At 57.8% G+C, this 19,632-nt stretch overlaps 1 protein-coding gene and 1 long non-coding RNA gene across 2 annotated transcripts in view; one reads left to right on the forward strand and one right to left on the reverse strand.

The window, feature by feature from the left end:
• The window catches only part of LOC147101899 (uncharacterized), a 53,545-nt gene extending 37,738 nt beyond the window's left edge, over nt 1–15,807 (forward strand). The window contains exon 3 of the long non-coding RNA XR_015073393.1: nt 15,321–15,807. This is a non-coding gene — a long non-coding RNA (uncharacterized LOC147101899). The remainder of the gene's footprint in view (nt 1–15,320) is intronic.
• The window catches only part of LOC147101898 (cholesterol 7-desaturase nvd), a 61,411-nt gene that overhangs the window by 41,282 nt on the left and 497 nt on the right, over nt 1–19,632 (reverse strand). Inside the window, exon 2 of the mRNA XM_085965919.1 lies at nt 3,796–3,984. Coding sequence (XP_085822045.1) covers nt 3,796–3,984 — 189 coding nt within the window. The remainder of the gene's footprint in view (nt 1–3,795; nt 3,985–19,632) is intronic.

Here is a 19,632-nt window from a genome sequence, read left to right on the forward strand (position 1 = left end):
TCCCCATCACACACAGACCCTCCCCAAACACTATCCCACCCCCATCACACAGACCCTCCCCAAACACCATCCCATCCCCATCACATACAGACCCTCCCCCAAACACCATCCCATCCCCATCACACAGACCCTCCCCAAACACCATCCCATCCCCATCACATACAGACCCTCCCCAAACACCATCCCATCCCCATCACATACAGACCCTCCCCAAACACCATCCCACCCCCATCACACAGACCCTCCCCAAACACCATCCCATCCCCATCACATACAGACCCTCCCCAAACACCATCCCATCCCCATCACACAGACCCTCCCCAAACACCATCCCATCCCCATCACATAGAGACCCTCCCCAAACACCATCCCATCCCCATCACATACAGACCCTCCCCAAACACCATCCCACCCCCATCACACAGACCCTCCCCAAACACCATCCCATCCCCATCACACAGACCCTCCCCAAACACCATCCCATCCCCATCACACAGACCCTCCCCAAACACCATCCCATCCCCATCACATACAGACCCTCCCCAAACACCATCCCATCCCCATCACACAGACCCTCCCCAAACACCATCCCACCCCCATCACACACAGGCCCTCCCCAAACACCATCCCATCCCCATCACACAGACCCTCCCCAAACACCATCCCATCCCCATCACACACAGGCCCTCCCCAAACACCATCCCATCCCCATCACACAGACCCTCCCCCAAACACCATCCCATCCCCATCACATACAGACCCTCCCCCAAACACCATCCCATCCCCATCACACACAGACCCTCCCCAAACACCATCCCATCCCCATCACATACAGACCCTCCCCCAAACACCATCCCATCCCCATCACACAGGCCCCTCCCCCAAACACCATCCCATCCCCATCACACACAGGCCCTCCCCAAACACCATCCCATCCCCATCACACACAGACCCTCCCCCAAACACCATCCCATCCCCATCACACAGGCCCCTCCCCCAAACACCATCCCATCCCCATCACACACAGACCCTCCCCCAAACACCATCCCATCCCCATCACATACAGACCCTCCCCCAAACACCATCCCATCCCCATCACACACAGGCCCTCCCCAAACACCATCCCATCCCCATCACATACAGACCCTCCCCAAACACCATCCCACCCCCATCACACAGACCCTCCCCAAACACCATCCCATCCCCATCACACAGACCCTCCCCAAACACCATCCCATCCCCATCACACAGACCCTCCCCAAACACCATCCCATCCCCATCACATACAGACCCTCCCCAAACACCATCCCATCCCCATCACACAGACCCTCCCCAAACACCATCCCACCCCCATCACATACAGACCCTCCCCAAACACCATCCCATCCCCATCACACACAGACCCTCCCCAAACACCATCCCATCCCCATCACACACAGGCCCTCCCCAAACACCATCCCATCCCCATCACACAGACCCTCCCCCAAACACCATCCCATCCCCATCACATACAGACCCTCCCCAAACACCATCCCATCCCCATCACATACAGACCCTCCCCAAACACCATCCCATCCCCATCACATACAGACCCTCCCCAAACACCATCCCATCCCCATCACACAGACCCTCCCCAAACACCATCCCACCCCCATCACACACAGGCCCTCCCCAAACACCATCCCATCCCCATCACACAGACCCTCCCCCAAACACCATCCCATCCCCATCACATACAGACCCTCCCCCAAACACCATCCCATCCCCATCACACACAGACCCTCCCCAAACACCATCCCATCCCCATCACATACAGACCCTCCCCCAAACACCATCCCATCCCCATCACACAGGCCCCTCCCCCAAACACCATCCCATCCCCATCACACACAGGCCCTCCCCAAACACCATCCCATCCCCATCACACACAGACCCTCCCCAAACACCATCCCATCCCCATCACATACAGACCCTCCCCAAACACCATCCCATCCCCATCACACAGACCCTCCCCAAACACCATCCCATCCCCATCACACAGACCCTCCCCAAACACCATCCCATCCCCATCACACAGACCCTCCCCAAACACCATCCCATCCCCATCACATACAGACCCTCCCCAAACACCATCCCATCCCCATCACACAGACCCTCCCCAAACACCATCCCACCCCCATCACATACAGACCCTCCCCAAACACCATCCCATCCCCATCACACACAGACCCTCCCCAAACACCATCCCATCCCCATCACACACAGGCCCTCCCCAAACACCATCCCATCCCCATCACACAGACCCTCCCCCAAACACCATCCCATCCCCATCACATACAGACCCTCCCCAAACACCATCCCATCCCCATCACATACAGACCCTCCCCAAACACCATCCCATCCCCATCACATACAGACCCTCCCCAAACACCATCCCATCCCCATCACACAGACCCTCCCCAAACACCATCCCACCCCCATCACACACAGGCCCTCCCCAAACACCATCCCATCCCCATCACACAGACCCTCCCCCAAACACCATCCCATCCCCATCACATACAGACCCTCCCCCAAACACCATCCCATCCCCATCACACACAGACCCTCCCCAAACACCATCCCATCCCCATCACATACAGACCCTCCCCCAAACACCATCCCATCCCCATCACACAGGCCCCTCCCCCAAACACCATCCCATCCCCATCACACACAGGCCCTCCCCAAACACCATCCCATCCCCATCACACACAGACCCTCCCCAAACACCATCCCATCCCCATCACATACAGACCCTCCCCAAACACCATCCCATCCCCATCACACAGACCCTCCCCAAACACCATCCCACCCCCATCACACACAGGCCCTCCCCAAACACCATCCCATCCCCATCACACAGACCCTCCCCCAAACACCATCCCATCCCCATCACATACAGACCCTCCCCCAAACACCATCCCATCCCCATCACACACAGACCCTCCCCAAACACCATCCCATCCCCATCACATACAGACCCTCCCCCAAACACCATCCCATCCCCATCACACAGGCCCCTCCCCCAAACACCATCCCATCCCCATCACACACAGGCCCTCCCCAAACACCATCCCATCCCCATCACACAGACCCTCCCCCAAACACCATCCCATCCCCATCACATACAGACCCTCCCCCAAACACCATCCCATCCCCATCACACACAGACCCTCCCCAAACACCATCCCATCCCCATCACATACAGACCCTCCCCCAAACACCATCCCATCCCCATCACACAGGCCCCTCCCCCAAACACCATCCCATCCCCATCACACACAGACCCTCCCCCAAACACCATCCCATCCCCATCACACACAGGCCCTCCCCAAACACCATCCCATCCCCATCACACACAGACCCTCCCCCAAACACCATCCCATCCCCATCACATACAGACCCTCCCCCAAACACCATCCCATCCCCATCACACAGGCCCCTCCCCCAAACACCATCCCATCCCCATCACACACAGGCCCTCCCCAAACACCATCCCATCCCCAGCTCTCTCAAGCCGTAAATAGCCCCATCCACACATCCCATCTCCATTCCCTGCAGTTGCTCTTCCCCCAATTCTGCTCCATGGTTGCAGATGTCACTTCCACTCACTCCTGTGCCACAGCCCCATTTCTCTGACTTTCTCCAATCAATTTCCCAGAGTTACACAGAGCCTCCCAGACAGCCCATCCATACTGTTCACCAGCTCATACTCACCCCCATCCCCCCCCCCGATATCCCTGCTGCCCGTACCTTTTTCAGCATACGGAATCTTTGTGCATTTGCCATCCTCACCACGGAACTGCCAGCCATGGAATGGGCATTCGATACAGTTTCCAATCACGCGGCCCCCCACAGCCAGGTTAGCACCCAGGTGAGGACAATAAGCGTCAACGACATAGGCCTGTCCATCCTGGCCACGATACACAGCCACCTGCTCACCTGCAAAAAGGACAGCGAGTCATTAGCACAAATGCCAAACACATTCGACCAGTCAGCACTGGTCGAAACCGGAGAGAAACTTCGCACAGAGGGTGAAGTGAAGTCAAACACAACTGATCATCTCTGAGCACCATCAGAGAAGGAACAGACACACCAAGTGGGAGGCTGAAATCACCGGCCTCTCGCTTCACCCGGGTTACGAGTCGGACCACACCCAGTGTAAAAGCTGCATCACCAAAGAACACTGGATACAAGAACGGTTCCGCTTTAAATAAATATGTAAACAGTACGTGTGGCACGCTTGCATTTCACAGTGTGATCCAGAGATCTCACTACTAACTAATCCCGTGCATTAATCTAACTACTAATATGGGGTGCAATTGGAACAGCCAATCACTAACCCTGTATCTAATCCGTGCTGTACCTGCCCTGGGAGCGTTTGATGGGACAGTGTAGAGGAAGCTTTGCTCTGTATCTAACCCGTGCTGTACCTGCCCTGGGAGTGTTTGAGGGGACAGTGTAGAGGGAGCTTTACTCTGTATCTAACCCGTGCTGTACCTGCCCTGGGAGTGTTTGATGGGACAGTGTAGAGGGAGCTTTACTCTGTATCTAACCCGTGCTGTATCTGCCCTGGGAGTATTTGAAGAGACAGTGTAGAGGGAGCTTTACTCTCTATCTAACCCGTGCTGTACCTGCCCTGGGAGTGTTTGAAGAGACAGTGTAGAGGGAGCTTTGCTCTGTATCTAACCTGTGCTGTACCTGCCCTGGGAGTGTTTGATGGGACAGTGTAAAGGGAGCTGTACTCTGTATCTAACCCGTGCTGTACCTGCCCTGGGAGTGTTTGATGGGACAGTGTAGAGGGAGCTTTACTCTCTATCTAACCCGTGCTGTACCTGCCCTGGGAGTGTTTGAAGAGACAGTGTAGAGGGAGCTTTACTCTGTATCTAACCCGTGCTGTACTTGCCCTGGGAGTGTTTGATGGGACAGTGTAGAGGGAGCTTTACTCTCTATCTAACCCGTGCTGAACCTGCCCTGGGAGTGTTTGATGGGACAGTGTAGAGAATGTGGGGTCTCTTTACTGAGATGCTCTTTCATGGGCCACAGTCCTACTCCAGTATGTCATCCATTGCTCACACAAGTGTCTCAGAATTGAGTGTTGACAGTAGAATGCATCACAGTGTTCCCACTCACTAACTCTGGAATACAGCCATTTATCTGGAACAAAGCTACTGGCCCAAACCAGGAACAACCGTGGGACCTTCATGGTGTGAGGGGCTCGGATAAACTCAGGAAAAGATGATGTGTTGCGTCACTCCCCCGCCGGCCCGACCCTGACCCTCGCCCCTCCACCCCCTTCGCAGCTTCCTTGATGGCCAGAAGCAACTGACAAGAGTGTTTGTTCATAGTTTATAAAACCTGGATTGTGATTGGCCCATTCCACCTGATGAGACTCAGCATTGCTGGTCTCATCGTATCTTACAGCCCAGGAGGCTGCCATTCGGCCCATTGTGCCTGTGCCAGCTCTCTCAAAGTGCTCTCCAATGAGTCCCACTCCCCTGCTCTTCCCCCAGAGTCCTGTGAAATTCTCCTTTTCATGTATTTATCCAATTCCCTTTTGAAAGTTACTATTGAATCTGCTATTCAGGCAACGCGTTCCAGATCCTAACAACTCGCTGCGTAAAACTGCTCTTCTCATCTCCCCTCAGTCACTCAGTGACGCACCTTCATCACGAGTGAGTGAGGTGGCACTGAGCCCAGTATAATCAGGAGCGTGCCCTCATTCGGAGTTACTGCTTGCAATGTGGGTGCCAGTCCAGCACCATGAATATATCGAACCAGCTGCACCTTGCTCAAATCAAGTGGCAAACTGGCCCAGGTCCAGGTCCCACCTGATCAGAGCACCAAACAGGAGAGAGAACTCGTCCCAGCGCCATCCTGGAGTCTCAGCGGAGAGAGAGGGGTCTGACCCGATGTTCAGAGTTTCTGCCTCACAGTCACTGGGACCCAGTGATCAACCGTCCCAGCATCGGGACAACATTCACAGCAAGAGAAACGCAAAGTGGGGCTAACAGTTAGACTTCACCTCATAACTGCACCTTATTCCCACCCACTAACCCCAAGAGCTGGATCCAGAATTGGGCCCCATCACTGAGCCGTCTCTGCTGGTTATCAGTCTGGAGGCAGAGCCCCATCATCTCCACACCACCACATGCCTGGAGTCTTGGCGAGCAGGGTCACTAGATGGCATCCACCACCAGCGGGAGCGCTGGTTCAGGTGTACTCCCGCCATTCCCTCCACCCACACTGCTCCCCAAAGTAAAGGATTTTTTTAAAATTGGGACTTCTCGGTAAGTTTTGGTCAGTGTCACAGTCTGAATATCTCTCGGTGTCCAACACCCAGCCTCCAACAACACCCCAGAGCTGGCAAACTGCTACTGAGGCCCAGAGACGTGTGGCGGAGCAGACCTGCTAAAAGATGCAAGTGAGGGGGGAGGGGGCGGGGTGGGGGCAGTGTTGGGAGGCCCAGTGTTGGGGGGCCCAGTGTTGGGGGGTGGGGGCAGTGTTGGGCTACAAGGGGGCCCTGGGCTGTATGACGAGTGCCAGCACTTGACACAAATACATGAACAGTTGGCCGTTAGAGCAGACACCGTCAGTGCGGATACCGTTAGAGCGGACACCGTCGGTGCGGATACCGTTAGAGCGGACACCGTCGGTGCGGATACCGTCAGTGCGGATACCGTCAGAGGGGACACCGTCAGAGGGGACACCATCAGAGGGGACACTGTCAGGGCGGACACCGTCAGAGCGGACACCGTCAGTGCGGACACCGTCAGAGCGACACCGTCAGAGCGGACACCGTCAGAGCGGACACCGTCAGAGGGGACACCGTCAGAGCGGACACCGTCAGAGGGGACACCGTCAGAGCGGACACCGTCAGAGCGGACACCGTCAGAGCGGACACCGTCAGAGGGGACACCGTCAGAGCGGACACCGTCAGAGGGGACACCGTCAGAGCGGATACCGTCCGAGCGGACACCGTCAGAGCGGACACCGTCAGAGCGGACACCGTCAGAGGGGACACCGTCAGAGCGGATACCGTCCGAGCGGACACCGTCAGAGCGGACACCGTCAGAGCGGACACCGTCAGTGCGGACACCGTCAGAGCGGAAACCGTCAGTGCGGACACCGTCAGTGCGGATACCGTCAGTGCGGACACCGTCAGAGCGGATACCGTCAGAGCGGAAACCGTCAGTGCGGATACCGTCAATGCGGATACCGTCAGAGCGGATACCCTTAGTGCGGATACCGTCAGAGTGGATACCGTCAGTGCGGATACCGTCAGAGCGGATACCGTCAGAGCGGATACCGTCAGTGCGGACACCGTCAGTGCGGACACCGTCAGAGTGGACACCGTCAGTGCGGACACCGTCAGTGCGGATACCGTCAGAGCGGACACCGTCAGTGCGGACACCGTCAGTGAGGATACCGTCAGTGCGGATACCGTCAGTGCGGACACCATCAGTGCGGACACCGTCAGTGCGGACACCGTCAGAGCGGACACCGTCAGTGCGGACACCGTCAGTGCGGATACCGTCAGTGAGGATATCGTCAGTGCGGATACCGTCAGTGCGGATACCGTCAGTGCGGATACCGTCAGTGCGGACACCGTCAGAGGGGACACCGTCAGTGCGGACACCGTCAGTGCGGACACCGTCAGTGCGGACACCGTCAGTGAGGATACCGTCAGTGCGGACACCGTCAGTGCGGATACCGTCAGAGCGGATACCGTCAGTGCGGATACCGTCAGAGCGGACACCGTCAGAGCGGACACCATCAGTGCGGACACCGTCAGAGGGGACACCGTCAGTGAGGACACCATCAGTGCGGATACCGTCAGTGCGGACACCGTCAGTGCGGACACCGTCAGAGCGGACACCGTCAGAGCGGACACCGTCAGTGCGGACACCGTCAGAGCAGACACCGTCAGTGCGGACACCGTCAGAGCGGACACCGTCAGAGCGGACACCGTCAGTGCGGACACCATCAGTGCGGACACCGTCAGAGCGGACACCGTCAGTGCGGACACCGTCAGAGCGGATACCGTCAGTGCGGACACCGTCAGCACCGTCAGTGCGGACACCGTCAGTGCGGACACCATCAGAGCGGACACCGTCAGAGCGGACACCGTCAGTGCGGACACCGTCAGTGCGGATACCGTCAGAGCGGATACCATCATCCCTTTGGTTAATCTCTAACTGTCCTAACAACTGACAGCCAAAACTCTTGGGTTGGAAATACACACACGTGATTGGATGAGCTGCCTTCATTCATAAATGCAAGGTCCAGACTGCTCGTTCAGTTGGATGCAAAGATCCGACAGCACTATTCAAAGAGGAGTAGGGAGCTCCCCCCCGTGACCTGGGCAATACTTATCCCTCAAAACAGATTAACTGGTCACTCACCTCATAGGCCAATGTGGGACCTTGCTGTGCACATTTTCTTAGTCATAGAATCATAAAATGATACAGCACAGAAGGAGGCCATTCGGCCCATCGTACCTGTGACAGCTCTTTGAAAGAGCTCTCCAATGAATCCCACTCCCCTGCTCTTTCCCCATAGCCCTGCAAATGTTTCTTTTTCAAGTATTTATCTAATTTCCTTTTGAAAGTTACCATCGAATCTGCTTCCATTGCCCTTTCAAGCAGTGTATTCCAGGTCATCATAACTCACTGTATAGAAATGTTTCTCCTCCTCTTCCCTCAGTCAATAAGACACACCTTCACCACAGGTGAGCAAGGTGGCACTGAGTTCAATATAATCAGGAGCATGTCAGTTAACGGCCTGCATTAAGAGTTACTGCTTGCGATGGGCATGGTGCCAGTCCACCACCATGAAAACATTGAACCAGCTCCACCTTGCTCAAGTCAAGCTGAAAACTGGCCCAGGACCAGGACTCTGGGAGGGAGGGGAAGGGGTGAAGGCAGAAGTGTGGGAAATGCGACGGACACGGTCGAGGGCCCCATCAGCCACGGTGGAGGGAAATCCTCGGTTGAGACATATTGGAAACACTAGTATGGAAGGTGGCATCAGCAGAACAGATGCAACAGAGACGGAGAAACTGGGAGACCAGGATAGATGGCAGGATGGGAGGAAGCCTTTCTCCTCCCTCCCAGAACTACGATAAGGTTTCCCTTGTCCTCACCTGGACTACACTTCCTCCCACCCCGCTTCCTCTAAAGACTCGATTCCATTCTCCCAGTTTCTCCGTCTCCACTGCATCAGTTCTGACGATGCCACCTTCCACACTAGTGCTTCCGATATGCCTTGGAAAGCAGTGACGGGATCGGACAAAGTCAACATGGATTTACAAAAGGTAAATCATGCTTGACTAACCTACTGGAATTTTTTGAGGATTTAACTGGTAAAATAGATAAGGGAGAACCAGTGGATGTGGTGTATTTGGACTTTCTGAAGGCTTTCGATAAGGTCCCGCATAAGAGATTAGCGTGTAAAGTTAAGGCACATGGGATTGGGGGCAAGGTATTGACTTGGATAGAGAACTGGTTGGTGGATAGAAAGCAAAGAGTTGGAATAAACGGGTCATTTTCCGAGTGGCAGGCAGTGACTAGTGGGGTACCGCAAGGATCGGTCCTAGGACCCCAGCTGTTCACAATATATATTAATGATCTGGACGAGGGAATTGGATGTAATATCTCCAAGTTTGCAGATGACACAAAGCTGGGTGGGAGGGTATGCTGTGAGGAGGATGTCGTGAAACTCCAGTACGATTTGGACAGGTTGGGTGATTGGGCAGAAACATGGCAAATGCACTATAATATGGATAAATGTGAAGTTATCCACTTTGGTGGCAAAAACAGGAAGGCAGATTATTATTTGAATGGCAATAGATTGGGAGAAGGGGAAGTGCAGAGAGACCTGGGTGTTCTTGTGCACCAGTCGCTGAAGGTAAGCATGCAGGTGCAGCAGGCGGTTAAGAAGGCAAATGGTAGGTTGGCCATCATAGCGAGAGGATTCGAGTACAGGAACAAGGATGTCTTGCTGCAGTTGTACAGGGCCTTGGTGAGACCGCACTTTGAGTATTGTGTGCAGTTTTGGTCGCCATATCTGAGGAAGGATGTTCTTGCCATGGAGGGAGTGCAGCGAAGATTCACCAGGCTGATACCTGGGATGGCAGGAATGACGTATGAGGAGAGATTGTGTCGATTAGGCTTATACTCACTGGAGTTTAGAAGATTGACAGGGGATCTCATCGAAACCTATAAAATTCTGTCAGGCCTGGACAGACTAGATGCAGGAAGGATGTTTCCGATGGCCGGGGAGTCCAGAACCAGGGGTCATAGTCGAAGGAGAAGGGGTAAGCCATTTAGGACTGAAATGAGGAGGAATTTCTTCACCCAGAGAATGGTGAACCTGTGGAATTCTCTGCCACAGAAGGCAGTGGAGGCCAGTTCATTAAATATATTCAAGAAGGAGTTGGATATATTTCTTAAGGCTAAAGGGATCAAGGGATATGGGGAGAAAGCAGGGACAGGGTACTGAATTTGGATGATCAGTCATGATCTCATTGAATGGCGGAGCAGGCTCGAGGGGCCGAATGGCCTACTCCTGCTCCTATCTTCTATGTTTCTATGTCTTCCTTTTTCCTCAACCGAGGATTCCCCTCTACAGTGGTTGGCACGGCCCTCGACCTTGTCCATTCCATTTCCCACACCTGCCCTCACCCCTGCCCCTCCCTCCCAGAACCATGATAGGGTTCCCCTTGTCCTCACCTTTCACCCCACCAGCCTCCACATTCAACGGATCATTCTCCGCCATTTCTGCCACCTCCAGCGTGATCCCACCACCAAACACATCTTCCCCTCCCAGCATTCCAAAGAGACCATTCTCGCTGCAATACCCTGGTCCACGCCATCATCCCCGACACCCCTTCCCACAACACCTTCCTGTGCAAGAGCAGGAGATGCAACACTTGCCCTTTTACCTCCTCCCTTCCCACCGCCCAGGGCCACAAACACTCCTTCCAGGTGAAACAGCGATTTACTTGTCCTACTTGTAATTTAGTATACGGTATTCGCTGTTACGATGCGGTCTCCTCGACAACTGGGGAGACCAAACGCAGATTGAACACCTCCATACAGTCCGCATGCATGACCCTGAGCTTCCAGTCGCCTGTCACTTTAATTCTCCGCTCCACTCCCACGCTGACCTCTTTGTTCTCAGCCTCCTACACTGTTCTAATGAAGCTCAACATAAGCTCGAGAAACAGCAGCTCATCTTTCGATTCGGTACTTTGCAGCCTTCTGGACTCAACATCAAGTTCAGTGATTTCAGACTATCAACATTGCTCCCATTTTCTCGGACCATCATGCCTTTTTTCATTTAATCTCTGCTGCCTTCCACCCTATCACAGACCTGCCCTTTTGTTCTTTCCTCCCCTCCTCCCTTACTACCCTAAAATTTGTTAAATCGGACTCGGCTCGGGGGCCCGGGGGGTTAACGGACTCGGCTCGCGGGCCCGGGGGGTTAATGGACTCGGCTCACGGGGGCCCGGGGGGTTAACGGACTCGGCTCACGGGCCCGGGGGGTTAATGGACTCGGCTCGGGGCCCCGGGGGGTTAATGGACTCGGCTCGGGGGCTCGGGGGGTTAATGGACTCGGCTCGGGGGCCCGGGGGGTTAACGGACTCGGCTCACGGGGGCCCGGGGGGTTAATGGACTCGGCTCGGGGGCCCGGGGGGTTAATGGACTCGGCTCGGGGGCCCGGGGGGTTAACGGACTCGGCCCGGGGGGTCCGGGGGGTTAACGGACTCGGCTCGGGGGCCCCAGGGGGTTAACGGACTCGGCTCGCGGGCCCGGGGGGTTAACGGACTCGGCTCAGGGGCCCGGGGGGTTAACGGACTCGGCTCAGGAGCCCGGGGGGTTAATGGACTCGGCTCGGGGGCCCGGGGGGTTAACGGACTCGGCTCGCGGGCCCGGGGGGTTAACGGACTCGGCTCACGGGCCCGGGGGGTTAACGGACTCGGCTCACGGGCCCGGGGGGTTAATGGACTCGGCTCGGGGGCCCGGGGGGTTAATGGACTCGGCTCGGGGGCCCCGGGGGGTTAATGGACTCGGCTCGGGGGCTCGGGGGGTTAATGGACTCGGTTCGGGGGCTCGGGGGGTTAATGGACTCGGCTCGGGGGCCCGGGGGGTTAATGGACTCGGCTCGGGGGCTCGGGGGGTTAATGGACTCGGTTCGGGGGCTCGGGGGGTTAATGGACTCGGCTCGGGGGCTCGGGGGGTTAACGGACTCGGTTCGGGGGCTCGGGGGGTTAACGGACTCGGCTCACGGGCCCGGGGTGTTAACGGACTCGGCTCAGGGGCCCGGGGGGTTAATGGACTCGGCTCGCGGGCCCGGGGGGTTAACGGACTCGGTTCGGGAGCCCGGGGGGTTAACGGACTCGGCTCACGGGCCCGGGGGGTTAACGGACTCGGCTCGGGGGCCCGGGGGGTTAATGGACTCGGCTCGCGGGCCCGGGGGGTTAACGGACTCGGCTCGGGGGCCCGGGGGGTTAACGGACTCGGCTCGGGGGCCCGGGGGGTTAATGGACTCGGCTCGCGGGCCCGGGGGGTTAACGGACTCGGCTCAGGAGCCCGGGGGGTTAATGGACTCGGCTCGGGGGGTTAACGGACTCGGCTCGGGGGTCCGGGGGGTTAATGGACTCGGCTCGGGGGCCCGGGGGGTTAACGGACTCGGCTCGGGGGCCCGGGGGGTTAATGGACTCGGCTCGGGGGCCAGGGGGGTTAATGGACTCGGCTCGCGGGCCCGGGGGGTTAACGGACTCGGCTCGGGGGCCCGGGGGGTTAACGGACTCGGCTCGGGGGCCCGGGGGGTTAACGGACTCGGCTCGGGGGCCCGGGGGGTTAATGGACTCGGCTCGGGGGCCCGGGGGGTTAATGGACTCGGCTCGGGGGCCCGGGGGGTTAACGGACTCGGCTCGGGGGTCCGGGGGGTTAACGGACTCGGCTCAGGGGTCCGGGGGGTTAACGGACTCGGCTCGGGGGCCCGGGGGGTTAATGGACTCGGGTCGGGGGCCCGGGGGGTTAACGGACTCGGCTCGGGGGTCCGGGGGGTTAATGGACTCGGCTCGGGGGTCCGGGGGGTTAATGGACTCGGCTCGGGGGTCCGGGGGGTTAACGGACTCGGCTCGGGGGTCCGGGGGGTTAACGGACTCGGCTCGGGGGGTTAATGGACTCGGCTCAGGGGCCCGGGGGGTTAACGGACTCGGCTCAGGGGCCCGGGGGGTTAACGGACTCGGCTCGCGGGGTCCGGGGGGTTAATGGACTCGGCTCGGGGGTCCGGGGGGTTAACGGACTCGGCTCGGGGGTCCGGGGGGTTAACGGACTCGGCTCGGGGGGTTAATGGACTCGGCTCGGGGGCCCGGGGTGTTAATGGACTCGGCTCGGGGGTCCGGGGGGTTAACGGACTCGGCTCAGTGGCCCGGGGGGTTAACGGACTCGGCTCGCGGGGTCCGGGGGGTTAATGGACTCGGCTCGGGGGTCCGGGGGGTTAATGGACTCGGCTCGGGGGTCCGGGGTTAACGGACTCGGCTCGGGGGTCCGGGGTTAACGGACTCGGCTCGCAGGGTCCGGGGGGTTAACGGACTCGGCTCGGGGGCCCGGGGTTAACAGACTCGGCTCGCGGGGTCCGGGGGGTTAACGGACTCGGCTCGGGGGTCCGGGGTTAACGGACTCGGCTCGGGGGTCCGGGGTTAACGGACTCGGCTCGCGGGGTCCGGGGGGTTAACGGACTCGGCTCGGGGGCCCGGGGTTAACAGACTCGGCTCGCGGGGTCCGGGGGGTTAACGGACTCGGCTCGGGGGTCCGGGGTTAACGGACTCGGCTCGGGGGTCCGGGGGGTTAACGGACTCGGCTCGGGGGTCCGGGGGGTTAACGGACTCGGCTCAGGGGGTCCGGGGATTAACGGACTCGGCTCGGGGGTCCGGGGGGTTAACGGACTCGGCTCGCGGGCCCGGGGGTTAACGGACTCGGCTCGGGGGTCCGGGGGGTTAACGGACTCGGCTCGGGGGCCCGGGGGGTTAACAGACTCGGCTCGCGGGCCCGGGGGGTTAACGGACTCGGCTCAGGGGCCCGGGGGGTTAACGGACTCGGCTCGGGGGTCCGGGGGGTTAACGGACTCGGCTCGGGGGCCCGGGGGGTTAACAGACTCGGCTCGGGGGCCCGGGGGGTTAATGGACTCGGCTCGGGGGTCCGGGGGGTTAACGGACTCGGCTCGGGGGTCCGGGGGGTTAACAGACTCGGCTCGCGGGGTCCGGGGGGTTAACGGACTCGGCTCGCGGGGTCCGGGGGGTTAACGGACTCGGCTCGCGGGGTCCGGGTGGTTAACGGACTCGGCTCGGGGGCCCGGGGTTAACGGACTCGGCTCGCGGGGTCCGGGGGGTTAACGGACTCGGCTCGCGGGGTCCGGGGGGTTAACGGACTCGGCTCGCGGGCCCGGGGTTAACGGACTCGGCTCGGGGGCCCGGGGGGTTAACGGACTCGGCTCGCGGGCCCGGGGTTAACGGACTCGGCTCGCGGGCCCGGGGGGTTAACGGACTCGGCTCGCGGGCCCGGGGTTAACGGACTCGGCTCGGGGGCCCGGGGGGTTAACGGACTCGGCTCGCGGGCCCGGGGTTAACGGACTCGGCTCGCGGGCCCGGGGGGTTAACGGACTCGGCTCGGGGGCCCGGGGTTAACGGACTCGGCTCGGGGGCCCGGGGTTAACGGACTCGGCTCGGGGGCCCGGGGGGTTAATGGACTCGGCTCACGGGCCCGGGGGGTTAACGGACTCGGCTCGGGGGCCTGGGGGGTTAATGGACTCGGCTCGGGGGCCCAGGGGTTAATGGACTCGGCTCACGGGCCCGGGGGGTTAACGGACTCGGCTCGGGAGTGCCCGACTAAGGTTCACGGGGTAAGGGCAAAGGTCACCGCCGCCATAACCGGAAGCAGGCGGTGAGAGATGCTGGTAGTGTTCCGGTGTGGAATACCCCGGGTTCGCCGTGTCGGAGTCTGTGGCGCGGCTGCCACTGGTTCTCACCATGGATGTTGATTTAATGTGCCCTGGATTATACTGTGGAAAGCAAATAACAGAAAGCCTAAATGGTAGTCAGCTGCAATATGGAGAGTGTGGGGTATGCCCAAGAGGGGAAAGAACAGATGCTCTGAAGATTTGTGGTAAATGTGAGGAATCACCAGAGCTCTATGACTGGCTGTATCTTGGTTTCATGGCAATGCTACCTTTGGTTTTTCATTGGTTTTTTATTGAATGGTATTCAGGCAAAAAGAGTCCCTCTAGAAAGAAAGAGTCGGCGGTGAGTCAGCAGAAGCAGCGATGGAGGCCACGACGACCCACTGTAGCACGGCGGCCGGCAGCTCCTCGTCGGGAGGCTCGGAGGTCGAACCGGTAGGAGGGAATGCGGCCAGCGTACCGAGGTCGGGAAAAGCAGGCCCTGGAAGGTCGGACACCGCGGGAGGCTCGGAGGTCAGACCAGGTGGAAGGAGAGCCAGGGAGAAGCAGGCCCCGGGACGTCGGTACCACGGCGGCTGAAGATTGTCGGGCAGGAGTGCGGGAAAGGCGGAGCGAGGCGAGAGCGGACCCTATTGTGATGGCGCTGATGAAGATGGCTGCCGTCCTTGCGGGCTCCGTGCGTACCAGGCAGCTAAGTGTCCTTTGCTGATTGGTGCGCTCGGCTCGTTAAGAAAAAAGCATTTCACTGACTGGATTTCACTTGTTGTAGTTGGTGATGTGACAAATAAAACTGAAATTGAAATTGAAATTGAACTTCTTCCAGTTCTGACGAAAGGTCATCGACCTCAAACATTAACTCTGTTTCTCTCTCCACAGAAGCTGCCTGGCCTGCTGAGTATTTCCGACATTTTCTGTTTTTATTTCAGATTTCCAGTAGCTGCAGTATTTAGTTATTTTTTTGAGTGTGGAATGAAGTGAAGTGGATGGTTAGACTGCCATTGGCTCACCTTCCAGAGTTAGGAGATTAAGTAGTGCTCTTCCCCAAGGTTACTCACGGTCAGTCACCTCCCTCAGGGAGGGCCCGTGACACACCAACAATCTTTGATCAAACTGGCTTCTCATGTTCCTTGCTGCCCGAGTGAAGCTTACTATTCTTGGCATCAGGTAAAGAATGACTGAAGTGGTGAAAGACTTCCTATAGTATCTTTCACAACCTCAGGACGTCCACTGAAGTATTTCTGAAGTGCAGTCACTGTAATCGAGGAAGCCCAGCAGCCAATTTGTGCACAGCAAGATCCCATAATTACGAGATAATCTGCTTTAGTGATGGTTGGGTTGGGCTGGGAGTGGTGTGGGAAGGAGAGGGTGTTGGTGTGTGTGGGGGGGGGAAGGGGAGTGGCGGCACGGGAGGGGGTGTCCGGCACTGGGGAAAGAATTCCCAAGTTACTGATGGTCTGAATTGCAGATGAGCTTTCTGGGTTGGTAAATAGGATCACCGAGTGCACAAATGTTCAGTTTGAAAGGGTCGCTGGCCAGCAGGCTCTCCTCCCATGGTTACAGCCCATGTTTAAACACAAACTGTTTATGTCGATCGTCACTGAAACCTGGTTACTCTGCACAATGCAATCAAATCCTACCACTCACAGGCTCGCTACGCACACGAGTCACAACATTGTAACTATGAGTAAACACGCTGGAGATAGAATGAGGGATGGTGAGTGCGCCCTTGACATGTATTGTTAGAGAACCACACGCAACAGCACCGCAGCGCACCTCTTAGACAGGAGCACGGCGGTACAAGCAACTCTGCTCATTCTGAATGAACGTCATGCTGGTCACTGAGTAAGTGTGCAACACAGAGACACAACGCAGCCCTCACTCAAAACTCGCAGTAACCACTCGCAAACAAACCAGACCTGGGAGTACGAAAAAGATTGCTGAAAACACTCGTGCTCCAGGGAATGAGCAGGAGAGGGAAGACACAGGGGGATTGGGCAGGAGAGGGAAGACACAGGGGGATTGGGCAGGAGAGGGAAGACACACGGGGATTGGGCAGGAGAGGGAAGACACAGGGGGATTGGGCAGGAGAGGGAAGACACACGGGGATTGGGCAGGAGAGGGAAGACACGGGGGGATTGGGCAGGAGAGGGAAGACACAGGGGGATTGGGCAGGAGAGGGAAGACACAGGGGGATTGGGCAGGAGAGGGAAGACACACGGGGATTGGGCAGGAGAGGGAAGACACAGGGGGATTGGGCAGGAGAGGGAAGACACACGGGGATTGGGCAGGAGAGGGAAGACACAGGGGGATTGGGCAGGAGAGGGAAGACACAGGGGGATTGGGCAGGAGAGGGAAGACACACAGGGGGGATTGGGCAGGAGAGGGAAGACACACGGGGATTGGGCAGGAGAGGGAAGACACACAGGGGGGATTGGGCAGGAGAGGGAAGACACACGGGGATTGGGCAGGAGAGGGAAGACACAGGGGGATTGGGCAGGAGAGGGAAGACACACAGGGGGGATTGGGCAGGAGAGGGAAGACACAGGGGGATTGGGCAGGAGAGGGAAGACACACAGGGGGATTGGGCAGGAGAGGGAAGACACAGGGATTGGGCAGGAGCGGGAAGACACGGGGATTGGGCAGGAGAGGCTGGTCACATCACATCAGAGCTTTGACTCTATGCAGTGTGAGATCAGGGTTCATTGAGCAGAGTTACGGAGCAAGAACCCGGACACAATGTTCATCCACCCCTGGAAGGGCAATCCTCTACTTTGTGCCCTAAAAACTCCCAACTGTTAGAATGAAGTCAGACTAGAGACACAAAGCTAACCTCAGGGATAAATGACAGGCTCCTCATACAGGAACGAACAGGAGCATTTCACCACCACCCAACCCTGACACACTGGCATCAAACAATGGGAGTGAGCCCTCTGCCTCCAAACACAAACACGGTGACAACGCCCCGACACGCCACCCGCGCAACAATCCGACACGCCACCCGTGCAGAGCCCCACCTCCCGCCCTCTGATCCAACACCCACAATCAGTACTTGACCCTACAGCATTCATCCCCTCACTAAATACCCACAATCAGATTTGTTACTTTAGCAGTAAAACACATTACATTAAATCCAATCTGCTACTTCCGCACGGTGTGTCGAGTGATGAATAAATATTATTCGTGGGGAGCGGAGTGTCTCCCAGGACCAGTCAGTGTGGTATTCTACTAACCACAGATGCCAATTCAGCTTACACTGTTTAAAAGGTCAATTTATCTATGCATCAGCAGGAAGCACGGTCAGGCTAGGGGGGTAGTTGGCCTCCATTACAGTGAGGCTGCCTCATCTATTAAAGAGCCTGAGCCTGAATCTCCGAAGATCGGGCCGCACTGCACCACTGTCGAGTTCTCCTGCTTCCTCCACATGCTGTCCTGTGCTGTCTCAGCTAGATTGATAATATGGCACCAGCTATGATCAGAGTCTAGCTGTGCGTCCGTGCCCACTCGGTCCTTGGCCCAGACTGAACACACACAACCCTTGCAGCCAGAGGGACTTCATTCTAATCGGGATTGAATTGAAGCCCAGGCTCCAGAGGCAAAAGGACCAGCGCCTCCCCCAACCCTCTTCCCCCACCCCCTCTCCCCCCATAATCCTCTCCCCCAACCCTGCGCCTCACCCAACGCTCTCCCCCAACCCTGCGCCTCCCCCAATCCTCTCCCCCAACCCTGCGCCTCACCCAACCCTCTCCCCCAACCCCAACCCTGCGCCTCACCCAACGCTTTCCCCCAACTCTGCGCCTCCCCCAATCCTCTCCCCCAACCCTGCGCCTCCCCCAATCCTCTCCCCCAACCCTGCGCCTCCCCAACCCTCTCCCCCAACCCTGCGCCTCCCCTAATCCTCTCCCCCAACCCTCTCCCCCAACCCTGCACCTCCCCCATCCTCTCCCCCAACCCTGTGCCTCCCCTAATCCTCTCCCCAACCCTGTGCCTCACCCAATCTTTTTCCACAACCCTCTCCCCAACCCTGCGCCTCCCCCAATCTTTTTCCACAACCCTCTCCCCAACCCTGTGCCTCCCCCAATCCTCTCCCCAACCCTGTTCCTCACCCAATCTATTCCCACAACCCTCTCCCCAACCCTGCGCCTCCCCCAATCCTCTCCCCAACCCTGCGCCTCCCCCAACCCTCTCCCCAACCCTGCGCCTCCCCCAACCCTCTCCCCAACCCTGCGCCTCCCCTAATCCTCTCCCCAACCCTGCGCCTCACCCAATCTTTTCCCACAGACCCTTATCCCTCGGAACAGGCATCTCAACCATTTCAAAAACATGGAATCACATTCACCAACTTCCAGCCATCTGATACCTCCCTCCCTCTCCTGTTGGGGCTGTTTTCATTTGGACAGGCCAAATTAAGGGGTAATTTGAAAGTGGGGTTTAAAATTGTGGGGTCATGTACTGATCGAGGACGCTAGAACAAGGAGACCAGATAAAAGGTTAAAGGCAAAAGATTTCAGACAGAGCACAAGACCTTTTTTTGTACACCCAGTGATCTGAGGCTGTGAATGCTCTACCAGAAACAGACAGTGGCAACATTTCAGAATAAGTTAGGTAGGTGATTGAAGGAAG

Source organism: Somniosus microcephalus, chromosome 23 (assembly GCF_052327205.1).
Source record: "Somniosus microcephalus isolate GS21.2 chromosome 23, FLI_Smic_1.0, whole genome shotgun sequence".
NCBI classification, from domain to species: domain Eukaryota; kingdom Metazoa; phylum Chordata; class Chondrichthyes; order Squaliformes; family Somniosidae; genus Somniosus; species Somniosus microcephalus.